The sequence below is a fragment of the Echeneis naucrates genome, chromosome 18, assembly GCF_900963305.1.
Source record: "Echeneis naucrates chromosome 18, fEcheNa1.1, whole genome shotgun sequence".
Taxonomy (NCBI): domain Eukaryota; kingdom Metazoa; phylum Chordata; class Actinopteri; order Carangiformes; family Echeneidae; genus Echeneis; species Echeneis naucrates.
The window spans coordinates 4890505-4908543 of NC_042528.1; the positions used below are offsets into that span (position 1 = coordinate 4890505).

An 18039-nucleotide genomic window follows, 5' to 3' on the forward strand; every position below is an offset into this window, starting at 1 on the left:
CCACAATGCGATTGTTACAGTCGCCTTGACCTTATTCTCACAGCTTTTCCACATAAAATGATTTATGTTATTGCTGAGTGACCTCGAAAACTTTACAGTTGTTTCCCTGTTTATGTATTTCATCTGCCTAACAGCACAACGGAAGTGGATGATTGTGGGGGGGGGGTATATATGATTTATCATATCTACTCCTTCTGAGATATGGATTGTAAAAGATGATTTATTCTGGCCGTAATCGAGAGCATTTTTCTTCCAAATAAGAAGGGAGGATGTGTGCACAATACGCTTGACATATTCCCTATTTTTGGTTTTTGCAACAGAACAGTAAAAAAAAAGAAGCTGCTTCGAGCACTTGCCCTGCACAACCAAAATAAATGTGGTTGCCTCGCATTAAACGGCTGTGTGTGGACCGTGAATTTCTCCATCTTGCTGGAACATCTCTGGTGCCAATCATCTTACCTTCATCCTGATTATGTCCATCACCCAGCTGACCTGGTCCTCCTCCTTCTCGCAGCACAAATGCCTGAGGAAGGAGCGTTCGCTCACATCAGTCACCGATTTCCACCTTGTTATTTCCACAGCATTTTTAAAAAAGGTGACTGGACTCGGTGAGTCACTGCACCGGACACAGTTCCTTCTGAGGGCGCACTTCATTGAGCGCTATAAATAGACTGGACGATAGATGGGCTGGCTGCCAATACCTATGATTACATGAATCCGTATTGGTAAAGTATCCCCTTTTAGCAGCGATAAGTGCTGCAGGATGAGGGTTTAAATAACACCTGCTGAGATTTATATGCTGGTCTGTTTGGTTTTCAGCTGTTTGCTAAGGCAGTCATATACTATACTGTACAGTTTGTGAGCTATTATTAAAGCCCTCCGAGGCATTAATTTGTGATTTGTGAATTTAAGGCCAAATAAAAAAAGACTCAGGCCGTCCTTTTTTTTTTTTAAGCACACAAATTAAAGTACTCAAGCAATATTCAAGTTTTTATTTCATGCTTCTATTCTATGCTTCTTTACATTCAGATGGAAAGGTTGGCGGTTTTATCCGAAGCACCTTTGATGCACAGAGCATCATGAAGGCTTCAATCCTGTCTCCACTGTTCTGAGCTAAATGCTAACACACACAAACACACACAATGGCAATGCTATCATGCATATAAACAGGTCTCCTTTAACTTGTTCACTTTCTTTCCTTCGCATGTTAGCATACGAACACAATTTCTAATTTATACATAGAATAGTTAAGTGTGGACGAAATAAATGAGCTGAGCAAGCGATTGTCTTGTTTTTAGCATGTCTGAGTAAGAAAGCAAAACATTTTCCGAGCATTCTTGTGAGTTGTGTTTTTCATCTGGCAGAAAGGTTCCCACGCTGTTCATAAAGACCTTTGATTCTTCAATTAACTCCTTTAAAGTCTTAAATTAACTTTGCTGTGTGTTACTACTCGTCCAAACTGTAACCCCTCGAGCTGATGTTATTTAACGTGACTGACTAATCGCTCTATTTACAACAAGGTCCATTAAACATCTCTTTTGTTGATTCTTCAAATTTTAGAAATAATTTGAGTGGGAAGAGTAAAATTAAAACTCAACAACAATTTAACAGGAGAACTTTTCCATGACACTTACCATTGTTGTTTATCAGTGTAGACTGTGAATCCCCAGCTGTTGAAATGAGACAGATGTGGATCAGATTTGGAGATTTTCTCTTTGCAAAGTCAAGCTTCAAGTGGCCTGCGTGCCAAATTCTTTTGGAGAATATCTTTCTTTGTTTCAACAATGAAGAGAAAACTTGGTGAGAAAGTATTGCTACAGATAAGACCAGGTCAAATCCTTTTTATTAAACTGTGCAATTAAATCAATTCCATTGTGCACTTCCAGCCCACATGTTTATGCATGGGCAAATCTCCATATGCTCTGGGCCAAGGTATACAACACAGTGAGCATTTGCTGCACACCTATAGGGCTTGAGCTAAAGATAAATGATTTTGAAACGCGTACATACACATGTGTAGGTATGCGCGCGAGGTTGTGAGAAATCCTGCACCGAGGCAATAAAAGGTGAAAAGACTGCCTTCCTGGAGAATACCCTTCCGTGAAACCTTTCACAGCTGTGGCTGAACAGGAGCAGAGAAGCAGGGGAAAGAACAAAGCGAAAAAGAGGGGGCAGAGACAGAGAGCCCGCAGCCTGGATCACCACTCCTGTGAGTTAAGGCAGCCGATCCAACCCCACGGTAGGCCGCTCACAGGTAGACCTCTGCCTAATGAGGTGCTGCAGCACTGCTGCTTCTCCTAACTCTCTCACTATGACTCTCTCCATTCTCCTCAGCACTGTCTTTACTTCTTTATGCGCCGTATCACTTCTCGCACAACCCACTCAGCAGTACATCCATAATGCCATGCTGTATCATTCTTTCCGTCTGTCCCTCTTTCCCTTCCGTGGTTCATCTCCCACTTCCTCACGCTTATGCATTTTTTCTTCCCTGAAGGACTGCGTAACACTGAGAATCACTCGCCGCACTCATTTTTCACGCCTCCCCAGACTCAAAATTCCGACGTGGGGAAAATTATGAGAAATTGTAATTGGTTAATGTGAAATATAGGGTTCGGCTTTTCATAAGAGAAAGAAAGAAAGGGGAAAAAAAATAAAAAATCCTACCTTTGTTTGATGAACAAGAACGGCTGCAATTTTGGCATGTGCCATAAATTCTAATAAGAGCAGATCAATGTTTTCGACTCACAGCAGCACAGTTTGATCATTTCTATTTGTTAAAACGAGATTACATTTAATCAGTTTCATTACAGTGAAAAATAAGATGGGGTCTGGATCGACATCGACATGGGTACCCCCCCCCACCACGGGGGTTACCGTTGACATAAACTGTTGCACATGTGCAGAAAATTAATAAAAACACAACAGGTAGGGGGCATAAGGTGGTAACAGGGGTTGATTTGTTAGAAATGTGACACATTAGCACCAAAGCAGCTGCTATGCATATTTTGTAATGAAAAAATTTGAAAGAAAAAAAACAATTGTTTGACTCAATACAATATTTATAACACTGCAAAATATTCAAGAAGGGAATGGAATTGTTTAACAAATGGCCTGGAACAGCAGCTTTGCATAAAAAAAAAACCCACCTTAACTCAAGGACTAACTTTCTAGCCTCTTCCAGGGTATTAAACTCACTATCTCACCATCTTCCACAGCAGACACAGTTTGCTTAGTTGTCAAGGTGATAATGTGACAAAAAAGCTGATGAATGGACTTTAATTTGTAACTTTTTTCCCTGTGTCCACATACATATTTTACTCCTGATGTGCTCAACTTTCCCTGATTGAAGTAAAAAGGCCTTCTTAAATAATAAAAAATCAATCACTGACCTTCACGTTGAGCTGAAAGCATATTTTTATCACCTTTTTCTTGCCTATAGCATTTTTGGCTTGCAGAGAAAAGTGAATTCCCAAATACATTATATTTATGACTTTCATCCTCCAATTATTTAATAGCTCAGTAGCTATCCTCAGTGGAAAAGAGAACATTCGGGTGAAGTCAAATGCAGTTGTGTGTTTATGTGAACAGCATTAATAAAGATTAAAAAAAAATTAATAAAACCACTCTCAAACACATGCGTTCTTGTTCTGGGGAGAATAAATACATGTAGAAGATACTACCTGGTTGGTGGTTTCAGCTTTTTCTTCAATCCAAGGTAACATTTCACAGACTTGAGTTGAATCACTTTCTCTGCTTTTGTGCTCTGCAAAAAAAAAAAAAAAAAAAAATCACAAAACAACATGAATAAATATTTTGGAAGAAAATCTCTTGGAGGATCATGCTAAACTCAACGTAACCAAATAAACCAAGACTGTAAATTCCAGCGGATAATCTATGCCACTTTGCAGCGTTGGAACACGACAGTCAATCAACTTCTTCCAAGCAAAAGAGAATAAAGCAGAAGGAAACAAAGCAAAGAAAATCAAAGTTATCGCTTCACTCTGACACCTTCACATCACAATACAAAACCCATTCCCTGTTTCCTACAACATAATTTGAGTTAAGTATCGACTTGGCAATAATTGTCGAAGCTAAAGATATCAATTAAATTTCACTAACACACACTTTCCTTCACATTCAACCAGTGATTAACCACAATCGTGTGCAACCTGATATTTAAAAAAAGCCTTCAATGAAAGCCCCGCCAAGGCACTTCTCCATCCTCACAGAATTACTGCACCTCCATCAATTACCTACACTACTTCTCACGCCTTCACAAATCCCATATTTCAACCACAGGAATGTGCTGAGAGGAAAATCCCGGCAGGAAATTATATGTTTTCTTCCGTTTCAAAAAGGAGTGGGCAGTCCATTGGCGTGATTATGTTTGTTATCCCTCATTTATGGCAGGCTTTGGAATCAAGAGATGGACATTTGGCCAAAGACATAAAGCAGAAAGAGTTTGGGTGGAATTTGATGTGTGTGGACAAGTCTGGTTTAAAACGGGGTGGCTTTTTTAAGCAGGTATATAACATTTCATGTTCCCTTGTGGTGTGAGCCACACTCTGCTCACCGGACAATTTTTTTGTGTGGATGTGAGAACCCTGTGGTGGCGAGTGTTTACAGTAGATGTGGCAGAAATAAAAGTGGACTCACTTTCATATCTCTGTAGAGCAGCAGCTCCTCTGGACGTAGCACAACATATTTCTCTTGGAATTTATGCCCCGACAGCAGTTTGGTGGAGCCATCGTTGAACTTCAGATAGTTGCCTTGAATAAACTGCCTTTGGTTTCCTGCAACACACAATAAAATCAATTAGAAAGGAATATTTCGTGTCAGCTCAAAGCAGCAGCACCACACTATTACCATCAGTAGTCATGTTTAATCAGTGTTAAGATCAACAAAAAGTAGGATAATTTATTAACAGTATGTTAGATTGTAAGATCCAAATCATCCATGAAGAAAAAAAGGGTTTATTTTTTCAGATATTGTCATGGTCTAGCTAAATAATCTTTTTTGTTTTGCTATTTCAATTTTATCATTTTAAATATCAACATTGCTTTTTTACAGCACCGCCCCACAGCCAGCTTGGGAAAGCTCAGATTTTTGTCTAGTTGCTAGATTTGTTGGCTGATGTTTTCAAAATTAAAAAAAAAACCAAAAAACTATCTCAACGTCCACATCCATTTAGCAATTAATTTTAACCATTTGTTTAACTTGTTTGACTCAAAATTCATGGTATTTATGTGTTACAGATCATTAACTGTGGTAATACACATTTTTAATAATAACTAATGATCAAATTTTTTCACTCCAAAGCTATTCGTACGCTACTTGGCTGCACCCTAACCCTTGGAGTAAAAGCTGGATGGGAATAATTGGGTTGGGATGTAATGAGGAACTAATTGGGAAGAAAAGGTCATCAATAGATTATTATACAATGGAAAAAAAATGCTAATTCATATAAATACAAACAGGAAAAAATGCTTTAAAAAAAAAAAATAGCTTTAAATATAAAAGTCTAGTACCATCACTAGCATACTTAACCTTTCAATTTGGCTACTTTTTTGGCCCCGGCAAATTTCTTTACAATAAGACAAGCAGAGCTAGGGTAGTCCAAGGTACTCCATTCCAAGACCTGCTCGAGAATCTTCTCACGGTGGTGCAACGGTCTCTCTGTTGAAAATAAAAGGTGCCTGGTCAAATGGAAATCATGTAAATTGCGGGTGTGGCCAAACAGAAACACATCATAAAATCCACGACTAATGCTAGCTAACCAAATAACAAAATTATGTTGTTCTCATCAGAGAGCAGCTTAAATTACCTCCAGCATATCAGGACCTGATTATAAAAACACACTTGTGCTAAATAGACCTATTATCTCTTCCTAAATGGTGAACAGGGTACTTGTTGAACAATGTACACGTCTTAAAAAAAAAAAAAAAGACCATACCTGCGCTGATGCCTCCAACTCTACACTCCCTTGTTTTTCATAACCAAAAGCAGTTAAAAAGAGCCACAATGGTATAACTTATTCATAACAGTGAGTTTATCTTCTCAGTGGAATCTCTGCAGACCCCAGCCATGGAATTAATTCCTCATTTCCCAACAAATATTAGCTCCCCTTTTCTGCCTATTGTCCTCGATAACAGTGTTTATCTGTAGCAATCCCCCAAAATGGCTAATTAATGCACTTCCCCTCCCTTCTTTATGGTTTTATGAGCAAAACCTGTCACGCTGCTGCCTTCAAAATAGCTTGACTGTTTACTCTTCCACAGACATATTGTCTTGGCATGGAAAATATGCTGAACCGAAAGCAAATATATTCAGTATTCAACACACCTTGGTTTTTGGAAGAGGACAGTGTGCCCTCTGTAACTTTGCAAGGAGAAAAACAAACATAAGAGCGTGTTGTAAACTCTAAGTGAACTGATGAAAAGTGCGCGGGGACCGCCAGCTAAGCAACTTCACGACAAAGCTCAACTTTGACTTCCCCCTCACTCGACACTTCCTGTGGTATGATCAAATGCGGGCGAGCGAGCGTGTGAGGTGCCATCAGCGCATATTAATGCAAGATGAGTCAGGTCAGCTCCCTCGGTTGATCATGCAGGGAGATTAAGGTAATTTATGACATATGATGGTAAAGATGATTAATTAATGTGCATATCATCAAACTGACGATGCTTGGCTAATTTCCCTGTATGCTTCCATGTTCAGAGAGACTGGTTCATTAGAGAGATAGCATAACCTTCCAATCACATGGCCCTTCGATGAGAGCTGTGAGTGTGAGAGCTTTGTGTTCACCCCGCACGAGAATAGCCTTTTAAATGCTGATGTGACACATCAATCACAAATTGGATAAACTTTTGATGTCAGCGGAAAGTTCAGGAGACATTCAGCTCAAATCATGCAACAGGTGGTGATGATGAATGACAAGAAAGATAATCATTTAGTATGGTTTTGAAAGTTTTTCCATTGAGCAGCATAAAAAGCTGGGGTCAGGGTCTCAGAGATATTAGTCGCTTAAAGCTGAAGATTAAGCAAAAACTCAGTTTAAGTGAGAAAAGAAGAAGTACATTACATGATCGCAATAAAAATATATGTTGGAAAATATGAAGTAATTGCTTTGTCAAAAGCAAACTTGTAAACAACAAGCTAAAGTAGTGACTGAAATCATTTAGTGTACAGAAACACAAACACTATAACACTTCAACTAAAGATTAACAACTTCACTACTCGAACCATGATTACAATTATTGATTAAAATATGTTTGTTTAACGTCTTCATGTGGATTCAAAGAAGTGTTAATGATCATGAGTAAGAAAAGGAGTAGCGAGAAGAAAACTCGGCCATGCTTCAAAACCTTATTTGCTTGCAAACGGCTGAAGTAAAGTAAGTTATTTGGAAAGGTTCATATGTTTGAAAGTGAAGCAAGCAGTCCAATTAAAAAGTGAAGTTTCCTACAATTTGAGATTCGGAATCATGGCCATTAGGAAAAGCTGTGTTTTATGAGGATTAAAATCAATTTGAGTGCGCAACTGGAGGGAATGGGGGGGCGGGGGGGCTCCTAAACTGGAGAACCCCCGCTGCATACCCAGCTCTCCATTCTCGATGACTTCAAATGTGGTCCAGAAGTCATCAGCATCAAAGGCGATATTCTTCATGCTCAACACCGTTTCTGCCAGCCCTGTGGGCCGCATGCTGGGCGAGACCTACCACAAGGACAATAAACCGATTAACACAAACACTGCAGCAACAGCACAATGAGCAAAAAAAAAAAAAAAAAAGGAACAATAAAACATTATGAATGCTCAGATCACATGCCCACAAAGCCTTCAAACTCCTCTTCCTTTGAAGAACCACTCAATATTTAATGTGTCACATTTATTGCGCAGATATTTGACCCGCAGCCATGTGCACGCTGCAATGATTAAACACTTGATTCTTTGTCAAGTTATTGGGTGTAGCAGAAGAGAAAATGTGCTACCTCACTCCACAGGGAGAAAGTGGAGTATTAAAGTCCAACTGTGCTGCTGAGTGTTCCTCTTTAACCCCATCCCCTACTCTGCTGCCGCTGCCGACCTGAGGGGAATCTGTAACCTACGGTGGCCTCCGTGTCTTGTAAAATGCAATTACTCCCACAATTAAATCAGACATTTCTTTGATTAGTTCGCTTTTGATTTATTTCAGTGGTGGTAATCCCATCAGGTTAAACCACGAATGTCTTGGCCCTGTTCTATCAACCTCTCCGCCTCTCATTCTGCCCACCCTCATCCTTCATCCTTTCTACTGCTTCACCTGCCTTCCTTTGCCTCCGCCTCATTCTCTCTCTGCATCCTACCAAATGAAAGCCTGTCAGGAGAGCAGGACCATGCACAGATAACATGGCTGTTTAAAGTAGAAATGCACACATTAACTCACGCACACCTTGATTAAACAGCAGTTCTCTGACTCTCTCTTTTCCAGGTACACCTCGAAGATCAAGTCCCCGGCTGGAGAGAACTGAGGAGGGAGAGAAAAAAGGAATAAAAAAAAATTGTGTGAGACAGAGAGATCAGCTGAATTACGAAAGCAATGCAGCTGGATTGATTGGCTTTTCTCCTAAATTCCTTGCTCCGGTGTGGAATGAATCTAAATGGAGAGAAGTGAGAGAAATGGTTGCACGATTTGTGGATACCAAAGGTCGTTTTGGAGCTGGAGGCAAAGTAAACCCTGTAGCAATAAGAGAATGCCAAAGAAGGCTAAATAAAGAGAACAAGTGTGAGACAGAGACACTCGTAAAGGTGGAAGCGTCAGGTGCATGTTTCACCTCGACTAAAACTGCACGGATTTTAAAAAGTGCAAAATTGAAGTGTTGTTAGTTTAAATGTGCATTTAGAAGTTGCATGTTACAAGTTCAACACATCCCGATTTCCTCTTTCAAAACATGAGTCGCAGAAAGCCCTGGTTACTACAATATATTGTTTTCCTGAGAATTACAGCAGGCTTGATATGATTCTGTCAATTAAGTATGAAGGAAGAGCCAAAAGGCGGTTAGCTAAGCCGAGCATAAAGCACTGCAAATAAAGGGAAACTGTGAGCTTTACTCCGTCCACACAACAATAAACACACACCAAAAAAAAAAAAAAAAACAGGCTTGTGCCATAATCTGTACACAAGCAGGAATGTAAAGAAGACAATTTGTGGTTGGCAGTACTTTTAACGCTCTGCAACTACAAACTTGGCTTGTGTTTGAGTTTCTTCTTGGATGTGTAGAAAACAAAAGAAAAAAGATTTGCTATTTTGATTACGTGTGCCGCGCTTCTGAGTTTTCACCTGCCGATCAACATATCAAAGATGACAGAATAAATCCAATTCTTAAACTGAACCTTACCTCTGTGAAATTAAAACAAAGACTTCTAAATGGCCTTTGTACCTGGCATTCAGGAGGTCCTTTCCCCTGCAATATTGCTCTTATCAGTACAAATCAAGGCACCTTTCTCAATGTGCTGGAGCAGCAATTATATCTGCATCCAATTAAAAACTCTCTGATGTGAGGCAAAAGGGTGAAAATGTTGCTTTTTCTGTGCAAATTTCTAGGCACCGGCAGAGCAATGGTAATCCATCTCTAGAAAATGAAGAACTAAATGCGTACCAATGGTTTCTTCTCCTTCGGCTATCTGGAAATTGCAGTTACTTTTCCTTTGTCATTTTAATATGCAGGTGAACTGAGCGCCATTGTTGGCTTGAGCTGGGAGAACTATTGGATGACAAGCGAGAAGAAGCCACTTCTGACTCCCATGGTCTAAAAATGACACGCACATTACAGCCATTCAAGAAAATGGAGGGAAAGCTGTAATTGGGAAAACGTCGGACAGAGATATGGTGCGAGCCTAGCTCTCTCTGTACGCTCTCCTTCCCGTGATGGAAGAAAGTCCAGTCACACTCTTCAAACAAAGCATTTGTAGTCGAAAGAAGTAAAAAGGAAATAAACTCTGGAGACACAAGTAAATCAGGGCCATGTGATATGGCTAGAAAAATGATACCCACATCCAAAGCATTGATCATTTCGAAAACCTTTTTAGAAATCATTTAACTGCGTGAATATTTTGTCATGAATTGCTGCTGCTGACATGTGGAAAGTGCGTAATCTCAAGAGCAAGATAATCAGGTCATAAACGGAATTTGCTGAATTCCAGACAACAAAACATTGTGGGTCAGACTTCAAGAAACACGTCGGCTGGACTAATACTCTCGCTTGGTGCTCCTTTTGCTGTTGATGCAACTCAGCCCACCTGTTACATGACAGTGGCTGTTTGTCACCCTATTATCAAGGGACGTGATTGGCCCTTTATGAGCCAGTGAGGGGAAACTATCGGATTTTCAATAAAGAAAAATCTTCATATTGCCACTGGTGAAGTGTCTATTGGCAGTGCATATTGCTATCCTAATAAAAATGTCACAAGTGTTACATCGCTTTACAGCAGCCAAAGTCACACTACAATCTCTCCACTCACCTTGGCTGTAAATGTAATATTAATTTTGAAGTGCCACTTCTAAGTTGGAAAGCGTGACATCCTTAGCATCATATCACTGATTTACTTACTCCCTAAGTCAAGCCACTCTGTGCACTTGTAGAGTATGGTCTTCCTGGTCCGTCTTTGAAGTTTAAAAGAAAAGATCAGACCCTCCACCTGCAGAGCACTGAAACCCCTGAGACAAGCTTCCTGCAAATGTCAAAAGCACATATTGTCTTGGCATTCGAGTGCAAACGCAAGAGCCATTTGGTGAGCGAAGCCTCCATCCTGTGCCTTAACTTAACCATTTCCTCTGTTTGGTAATGGCCACACTTCAGCCTGAATAGTTCAGCAGTTCAATTGGAAATCTCCTCATGTCAAATGCACCAGGAAATGTGTGTGCTTTTCGACCACGCTAGAGTCGTGGCTCCAGACACAGTAGGGTCAGTGTTGTTGGCAAAGAAGTCCAAAATACATTTACTCTCGAGTTTTTTGTTTTTTTTTTTTCCTGTATTTGAAATAGCTGCCTCCCCAACAAATACTTTGAAATTGCCCCCCAAAAAATGTTCAAAGTAATTATTTAGCTAGCTGAAAACCAAAAAAAAAAAAAACCAAAAAAAACCAAAAAAAAACTCCATCTTTAAAATACCTTCTATGTGTTTAAATCATTAAAGAGTGGTAGATGCTTATTTTATTTCACACTTTGTGTCCAATACCAATTAGCATGGTAGCACAGTAGAATTAAACACTAAGATTTTTTTTTTTTTTTTTTTAACATAATACCATATACAAACCAGTGCTATTAACTGCTTTATATAAATGTATGAAACCATTTTGCAGTAGTTACTGTGACTGGATTGTGTTCTGTTGTTTAATCATCCCAAAAATAAGCTCACCCATTACATCAAGAGATAAATGTTCCCCATGCTGACTTGTAATTGCACTGACTGATTATTTTAAATGAAAGAAAAAAAAAAAAAAAAGAAAACTTACTGACGGCAGAATGCTGAGGTTCAAAGCATTAAAAACCTCCAAACCTGTGTCCATAGTCCAAAACGCTCTCCCAATTTTCACGTCTGACAGGTTTATAATAGCACTGGCTTTCCGATGCATAACCCTTCTGCCCCACAGCAGCATAAATGATCTGAAAGTTTACGCACAAGGCGGATCAGGGGGCGCAGAAAGGAGCAGATATAAACAACTTACTCCAGATTTCAACAACTGCGTCGGCATGTGATTTATTTATTTATTTTTTTTTTTCCTTTCAGTTATCTGAACCAAATGTTTTTCTCGGCTTAGGCACCCAGGCATATAGTGCCTGTCGTAAAGGTCAACAGGAACAAAGCCCTTTCTCCTCACCCGCTTGCTCTGCCTCCAACCCCCTTCATTTTTGCCAGAAAAACAAGAAACCAGTTTAAATGAATCGCTGATTTGAGACACCTTGACACATGCTGCCAAATCGATACACGCGCGCACACACTCACACACACACAACGCCCAATGGTGATTTCCATTCCGGTTCTGCAGGTCGACTTACCGAGGTGTCCTTCTTGTCGTTCCAGCGTGTGATGAAACTATTCTCTCTCTCCATCTGTTGCACCTGGTCGTCATTGACCTGTTGGAAGCGTCACAAAAAAACCCCACACAGACACACTTCAATTCAGACTCAGCCAAAGAGAAACTTTCAGATCAACTTAACTGCACTTGAGAAGTATTAAATTGCTTCATGGACGTATAAAGGCATTTTCAATGCTAATATTACTTTCAGCACTTAAACACAATACATGGAAGACCCGACTGCACCGGGAAAAAGGTATCATCATGCAGGCGGTAGAATTGGGTCGTTCAGCTGACACTCGTAAAACTAATTTCAAAGGAGAAGTTGGCTGTGAGTGTCTGACACAGCTCAGCACCAAGTGAATATTCTTTTCTTTCAGAAAACTCTGTGTGGGAAATGACATTTTTAATTCTAACTTCTTCTTTTTTTTTCTTTTTTTTTTTGGTAACATAATTATCATTTTCAGAGAACAATTTGCTTTGTTAGACTTATACGAATGGCAGAGAAGATTGGGAGGAAGAAAAAAAGAACTCACAAACTCATCGTGTGTGTGTTTAGGACTGATAATGGGCCCGGTCGTCGACATCCAGCACAGAACTGGTGCTTCAATTAGCGAGACGTCTCACTCGTTTTGTGTCATAGCGTGTGTATTCACTGCTATTGGCCTCATGATTGGTTGAGCTTAATGGCTATTTGTCATGCGAATGATGGCGTCTCAAACCGATTTGGAGTGAATACTCCCTCCTTTAACGTCAGAACAAACGGGATCCAGGCGTTCCACTGGGAATTAGCAGTTGCTCTGTGCTGCATATCCCATAAGCCAGGCAGCTCTCCAAGGGTAACATTGATCCCAGACCCCGCCCGTCCAGACATCAGCAAAGTCAAGCCTATTGTGGAGATTTGGCAACAACAGTTCTGCTCCCCAGATGGCTGAAGTAAGGGAGTGTAAATAAAGTCATGCCTGCAGCCCCCTTTAGATATGCAATATGGTAATATCTGTATGCTTTGGGTGTTTTTCTCCATCATTGATCTTCGATTGGATAGCCATTCAAATCCAGTGGAGCAAGCACATGAAATCGAAGACAGCGCCCTGTTCCCGCAGTTCAATAAAGTTAGAAATAAGTCGTTGACACATTGGCCTTTACAAAACACTGCCTGTTACATACTAGTTATATCTGTGAGTGAATCGGTGATGCAAAGCCAAAAATGTATTCCTGATCATGAAGGATGGTGAATAAAGCCAGTCAGTATATTAAACATGAATGGTAAGGGCAGAGAGACAGAACCGCAAATAAATATATATATATGTATACAAACCAAAAAAAAAAAAAGTTCACATCTTAGAGGGAGGAAGAGAATCGGATTTTTCCATCATTATATTTTTCTTTTGTCTAAATGGCTCCTAACATATGGAACAGAGTCATGAGCTTGGCCTCCTTTCGCCTCGAGCGAAAGATGATCTGAACAAGACTTCCGCTGTTATTTTTTGTTCGAGGTGTCCTGTTTTTTTAATACGATCTCTGTGTGTGCCGTGTGCAGAGCACTCAGCAAAGACACCTGTTTCCATATTTGGCTGTTAATTCTGCCAGCAAATAACCTGAGTGGAATAGTACCAAGAAAACCAACTGTTCTTTCCTTTTTTTATACATGAAATTATATAATGTGTGTTTATGCAATCGAAATTGGATGTTATCTAACTTAGAGGTGGAAGATATCGTGTAACTATGCTCAGCATAGGCTTTTGTTAACCTCACTGTCTCCTAATCAGCTCTTTGCCCCATTTCAGTGCTGCCAAATGGCAGAAAAGAAAAAGAAAACAGCACTTGTGACTTACACTGAAGAGTGTAATGTAGTTGTTGATGAGGTCATGAACCACACTAATTTCCTGCGGGGTTTGTCCCTGAGTCTGGAACAAGCAGGAGGAGAAGACGGAGGCCAGTTTTTCGCTCGGCATGTGGTTAATGTGGGAACACTGCTGGATCCTGAATCACAGGGACGAGACATGTTTAGAGAAGGAAAAATACTCTTTCAATCTCCTCCTCGCACACACGCGCTCACACACACACACACACACACACACAAAAAATTTAATGAAATGCAATACCTTGCTACAAATTCAGCACAGGGCCAATAAAGTCCACTCCCAGCAATTTCCATTCTTAACATAATGCAACTAAACCACAACTTTCCACAGCAGGTTTCTGAGGAAACGAGCTCTAATGTGAATCAGTGACAGAGACATTAGGACAGCAGTGCTTGGATCTGAATGCAACTACAGGTAGGCTTTTTATGTATCATGCTGACACTGTGGATTCTTTGCATTTGCAGATGTGTTGATTTCCAATCCATGTAAAATCTATTAACTATTATCATTTGAGTCTTAAAAGGATGAAACTGGCGTCCTGCATTGCGTTAAAAGCTGACTGCTTTCATTCCTGCGAGTAAATAGCTGCTTTAGAATGCATTTGAAATATGATTTTCAGAGAAAGAATAAAAAGGCAAAAGGCCAAAAACGCTCTTGAGCGCACCATAAGCACTTCCTCCATTAAGGACTTCAAGTATGTGTGACTTTTTAACTATGAGCCATTGGATTTGTCTAACTTTCAGCAAAATGTACAAATATGGAATCGATTCGTCGTATTCAAAGGTGCTGCTACGTCGGCGGCAAAAACCTTTTCAGCTCGAAGGACCCAGAAACCAGATCCAAATGCTACTGCGATATTCATGACTGAATTTAATTTGACTCATCTGGAGATCACAAACACGGAAAAAGGGCCGAGCAGGTCACAGGAAAACAAAGAGGGCATCGGTGTAATCAACAGGTGACACAGCAGGTCAGAGGCCACTCAGGGAGCAGAACCTTTGTGCCTCCGGACTTGTTCCATCAAAAGCACGATGATGAAAGAAGACTATTTGACACTTTTTAATCGTTGTTGTTTTAATTGCATTGCAAGGTATAATTTAGCAAAATGTGCTGTTGTAAAACTATCCAGGAGCTGAAATGATTAGGCTGACTTTAGACTTTAGTATATTAAATCAACACGTTAACCTTGAAGCAGTGTGGGAAAAGGACAACCGAGCTTACTATTAATGATGGCAGCGCAAGAACGACACTGAACAGGTCAAAAGAGAATGAATTAGGCTAAAGTGCGTTCATGGGAAAGTAGGTTTTATCATAAAGCAAGAATCGCAGCGCCCTGGGATCTGTCGTATTGTCTCACCAACTTTTTTCATGAATTTGTGAGCAACATTGTTGAACGGTGTTACGGCATCTTCATTTCCTGTTTCTCATGCTTTGGACATACCTCACAACATGAATGTCCTCACCAGGATATTAAAGTTTACCCAGACAGGGACCATGACCTTGAAATACCCTCTCTGGTACCCCTCTCAATGCATCTCATATTTGTGTGAGAGTGAGTGTGTGTGTGTACCTGTACAGATGTTGCAGCAGAGCATTGAGGGTTGATCTGTTTATCTTTGGCAAACTCTCTATGAAAGCGGAGTATTTATTCACTCTCTGTCTCTTGTCCTTCTCATCTGTAAACCCACACAGATGAAAAGGGCTTCAAATAATGCCAAATATAAACTGAGACATGACCATGATCACGCCGAAGAGATGCACTTTTTACAGTTTTTGCAAAGCAAATATGAACATTTGATCATTTTTGTTGATAATGTTGCGTCTCTGCTGCCCGAAGGACCTTGGATGATCGGAAAAACAACAAAACAGACCAACGCCCCTCACTTCTGCGAGGGGTCAAAAAAAAAAAAAAAAAAAAAAATCGATAATGCCTATTCATGGTGTCGCTGCACTAACATACCTAAAGCTGACACCCAGTACGGGTAGAGCTCTTTGGTCAGGAGAGCATCCTCAGCTTGGGTTAAGAAGCTCTTGAGGGTGTCTGTCACGTCCTCCACGTGATGCTCCTTCTTCCTCAGCTTCACATTACGGGCACTGCGGGCGAAATCCTCCAGGAGCTGGGTGACTCGCCCGGGATCCCCAGGCCTCTGGTACACCCCCTCCTGACATAAACCTTGTTGCAAAGACACAATGAATGGATTCAGATGCATTTCCATACTGTCTGGTGATTAACTCCCTTAAATGTGCAGATTTGCTGTACGACTGAATATAATTACAGGGTAACAACTGACCTTAGAGACAAAGTGACGTGCCGGATTTAACAGCATAATTACATAAGCACATTTGAATCTAAACTGCGGGCAGAACAAATTTGTCAGTACCAAGGTATATTAGCCTTCTGTATCACTCCATAGTTTCCTTCAAAGTTAACTTTAACACCTATCCCTCATTACAATGCGCACTACTTATGATATAATCCCCTTACGCATTCACAAAGCATTTCTAAAGCAACAGGCTCTATTTAATATAGATTTTCCTTGCCGTTCATATTTTTGGAGCGATACCACAGTTGCAGTACAGTGAAAAGTTTGACTATTTTCTACATTCCTTAAAAAAAAAAAAAAAACACACAAAAAAAAAGCAAAACTGTGCGGTAGGATAATGTCACAGTATTCTGCTTGACAACATTAGAAAGCATGAAATTCTCATCATGACACAGCACACTGGATGAATCAGCTCCTTAAGGGGATAGTCATAATAATAGTCCTGGAGAAGTTTTTTTTTTTTCTTCTTTTTTGGAGGAAAAAAAAACAAAACATTTCTCCCCATAAATTTACTGCATCTCACCATACTGGGTGACAAAGGCAATGCAACTGTCGACTATAATTGGGACTCCGTTTTTAGTCAGCTGTTGGTCACTGAGAGCTTTGCCATCTGTGCCAGCAGCCATTGTGATAGCGGACTGCCACAGTGCAAAGTCTGTCTTGCTGAAGCCATGGATGTAAACTGTCCTGTTGGGCAAGAGAAGAGAAAAAGAAATTCCTTATTAACTGAAAACCTTGCGGTGCCATTTTCAATAACAAGATAGCGTCTTATATTTAAAGAGCTAAAGATGTTCATATATTTGAAAAAGCAGTTGCTAACTCGTTACATAAACGACCGGCAAGATTAAAGGAATCCAAAAACGGTCCTACAGAGCACGCATCTATAAACAAGCTCTGGTTTACCCCCCCGAGGTTTGATCAAAAACACACAAACGAACAGCAATTAACAGAGTTAGCACAAAGTCTTGTTGCATTACTCTAAAGAGAAGGAGCCTCAGACTGTCGGCTTGTGTGAGAGCTGTGATGTGCGACACGCCATCACACCTCTTCTCTCGAACTGAAGGAGACAGTCTGGCGAGGTCTTAATTACCTACGGATGACTACAGTAGGTAAAGTGCATTTCGGACTAACAAGACAACGGCACAATCAAAGCTAGCAGCCATGGATTAAGCACAGACTTGCAGTATAACAAAATTTGTTGCCAATTAGCAGACTCTTTTTATTTTATTTTATAGTTCAAAGAAAGACATACCTTCCACCCTCCACCATAAGCAGGACTTGGATCTTGTCCTCGCCCTCGGTATGGGAGGAGACAGCTGAGGGGGGAAAAAAGGCAAAGGGTTGTTTTAACATTGTTGTACATTCAAAAAGAGCAACATTTGTGCCATTTGTCGTCATGCTTTATCCAAAGTTGGTTTGAATATTGCCAAATATGGCTGCGCCGATTCAGTCTTTTTAAATCACAATAACAGTGCAAGGATACAGAAAAGCTGGGCTTTGGGACTCAAGAACTCTGCCATAGTCTTTGTTTTGTTTTGTTTTTTGGGTGGGTGAAGGACCATGGCAACCACTGCACGAACACAAAAAGAGATATGAGGCCCTGGCAAATCTCCTTGAAACAATCTGGTGCTTTCATCATACTTATGTTCCAGCACTGGTTGTGCTGAAACAACGGACAGAAAACACCAAAAAGGTACCTGCACACTACGTGAACATTAAATAAATAATGTTTACTGTCTTTATGCTAAGCTAACCGCCATATCCTTCCATCGCACATTTAAGAAACATCTGTCACG

The 18039-nt window shown here is 40.3% G+C and overlaps 1 protein-coding gene across 2 annotated transcripts in view; it reads right to left on the reverse strand.

The window, feature by feature from the left end:
- arap2 (ArfGAP with RhoGAP domain, ankyrin repeat and PH domain 2) overlaps positions 1 to 18039 on the reverse strand; it is a 99272-nt gene that overhangs the window by 3703 nt on the left and 77530 nt on the right. For both annotated transcript variants that reach the window (XM_029526211.1, XM_029526212.1), the window contains exons 19-31: positions 17496 to 17559; positions 16767 to 16930; positions 15880 to 16092; positions 15490 to 15595; positions 13890 to 14037; positions 12035 to 12112; positions 8429 to 8503; positions 7596 to 7713; positions 5548 to 5676; positions 4657 to 4793; positions 3681 to 3763; positions 1635 to 1670; positions 460 to 523 (exon numbers count right to left, since the gene is read on the reverse strand). In XM_029526211.1, the coding sequence (XP_029382071.1) occupies positions 460 to 523; positions 1635 to 1670; positions 3681 to 3763; positions 4657 to 4793; positions 5548 to 5676; positions 7596 to 7713; positions 8429 to 8503; positions 12035 to 12112; positions 13890 to 14037; positions 15490 to 15595; positions 15880 to 16092; positions 16767 to 16930; positions 17496 to 17559 (1415 nt within the window). The remainder of the gene's footprint in view (positions 1 to 459; positions 524 to 1634; positions 1671 to 3680; positions 3764 to 4656; positions 4794 to 5547; positions 5677 to 7595; positions 7714 to 8428; positions 8504 to 12034; positions 12113 to 13889; positions 14038 to 15489; positions 15596 to 15879; positions 16093 to 16766; positions 16931 to 17495; positions 17560 to 18039) is intronic.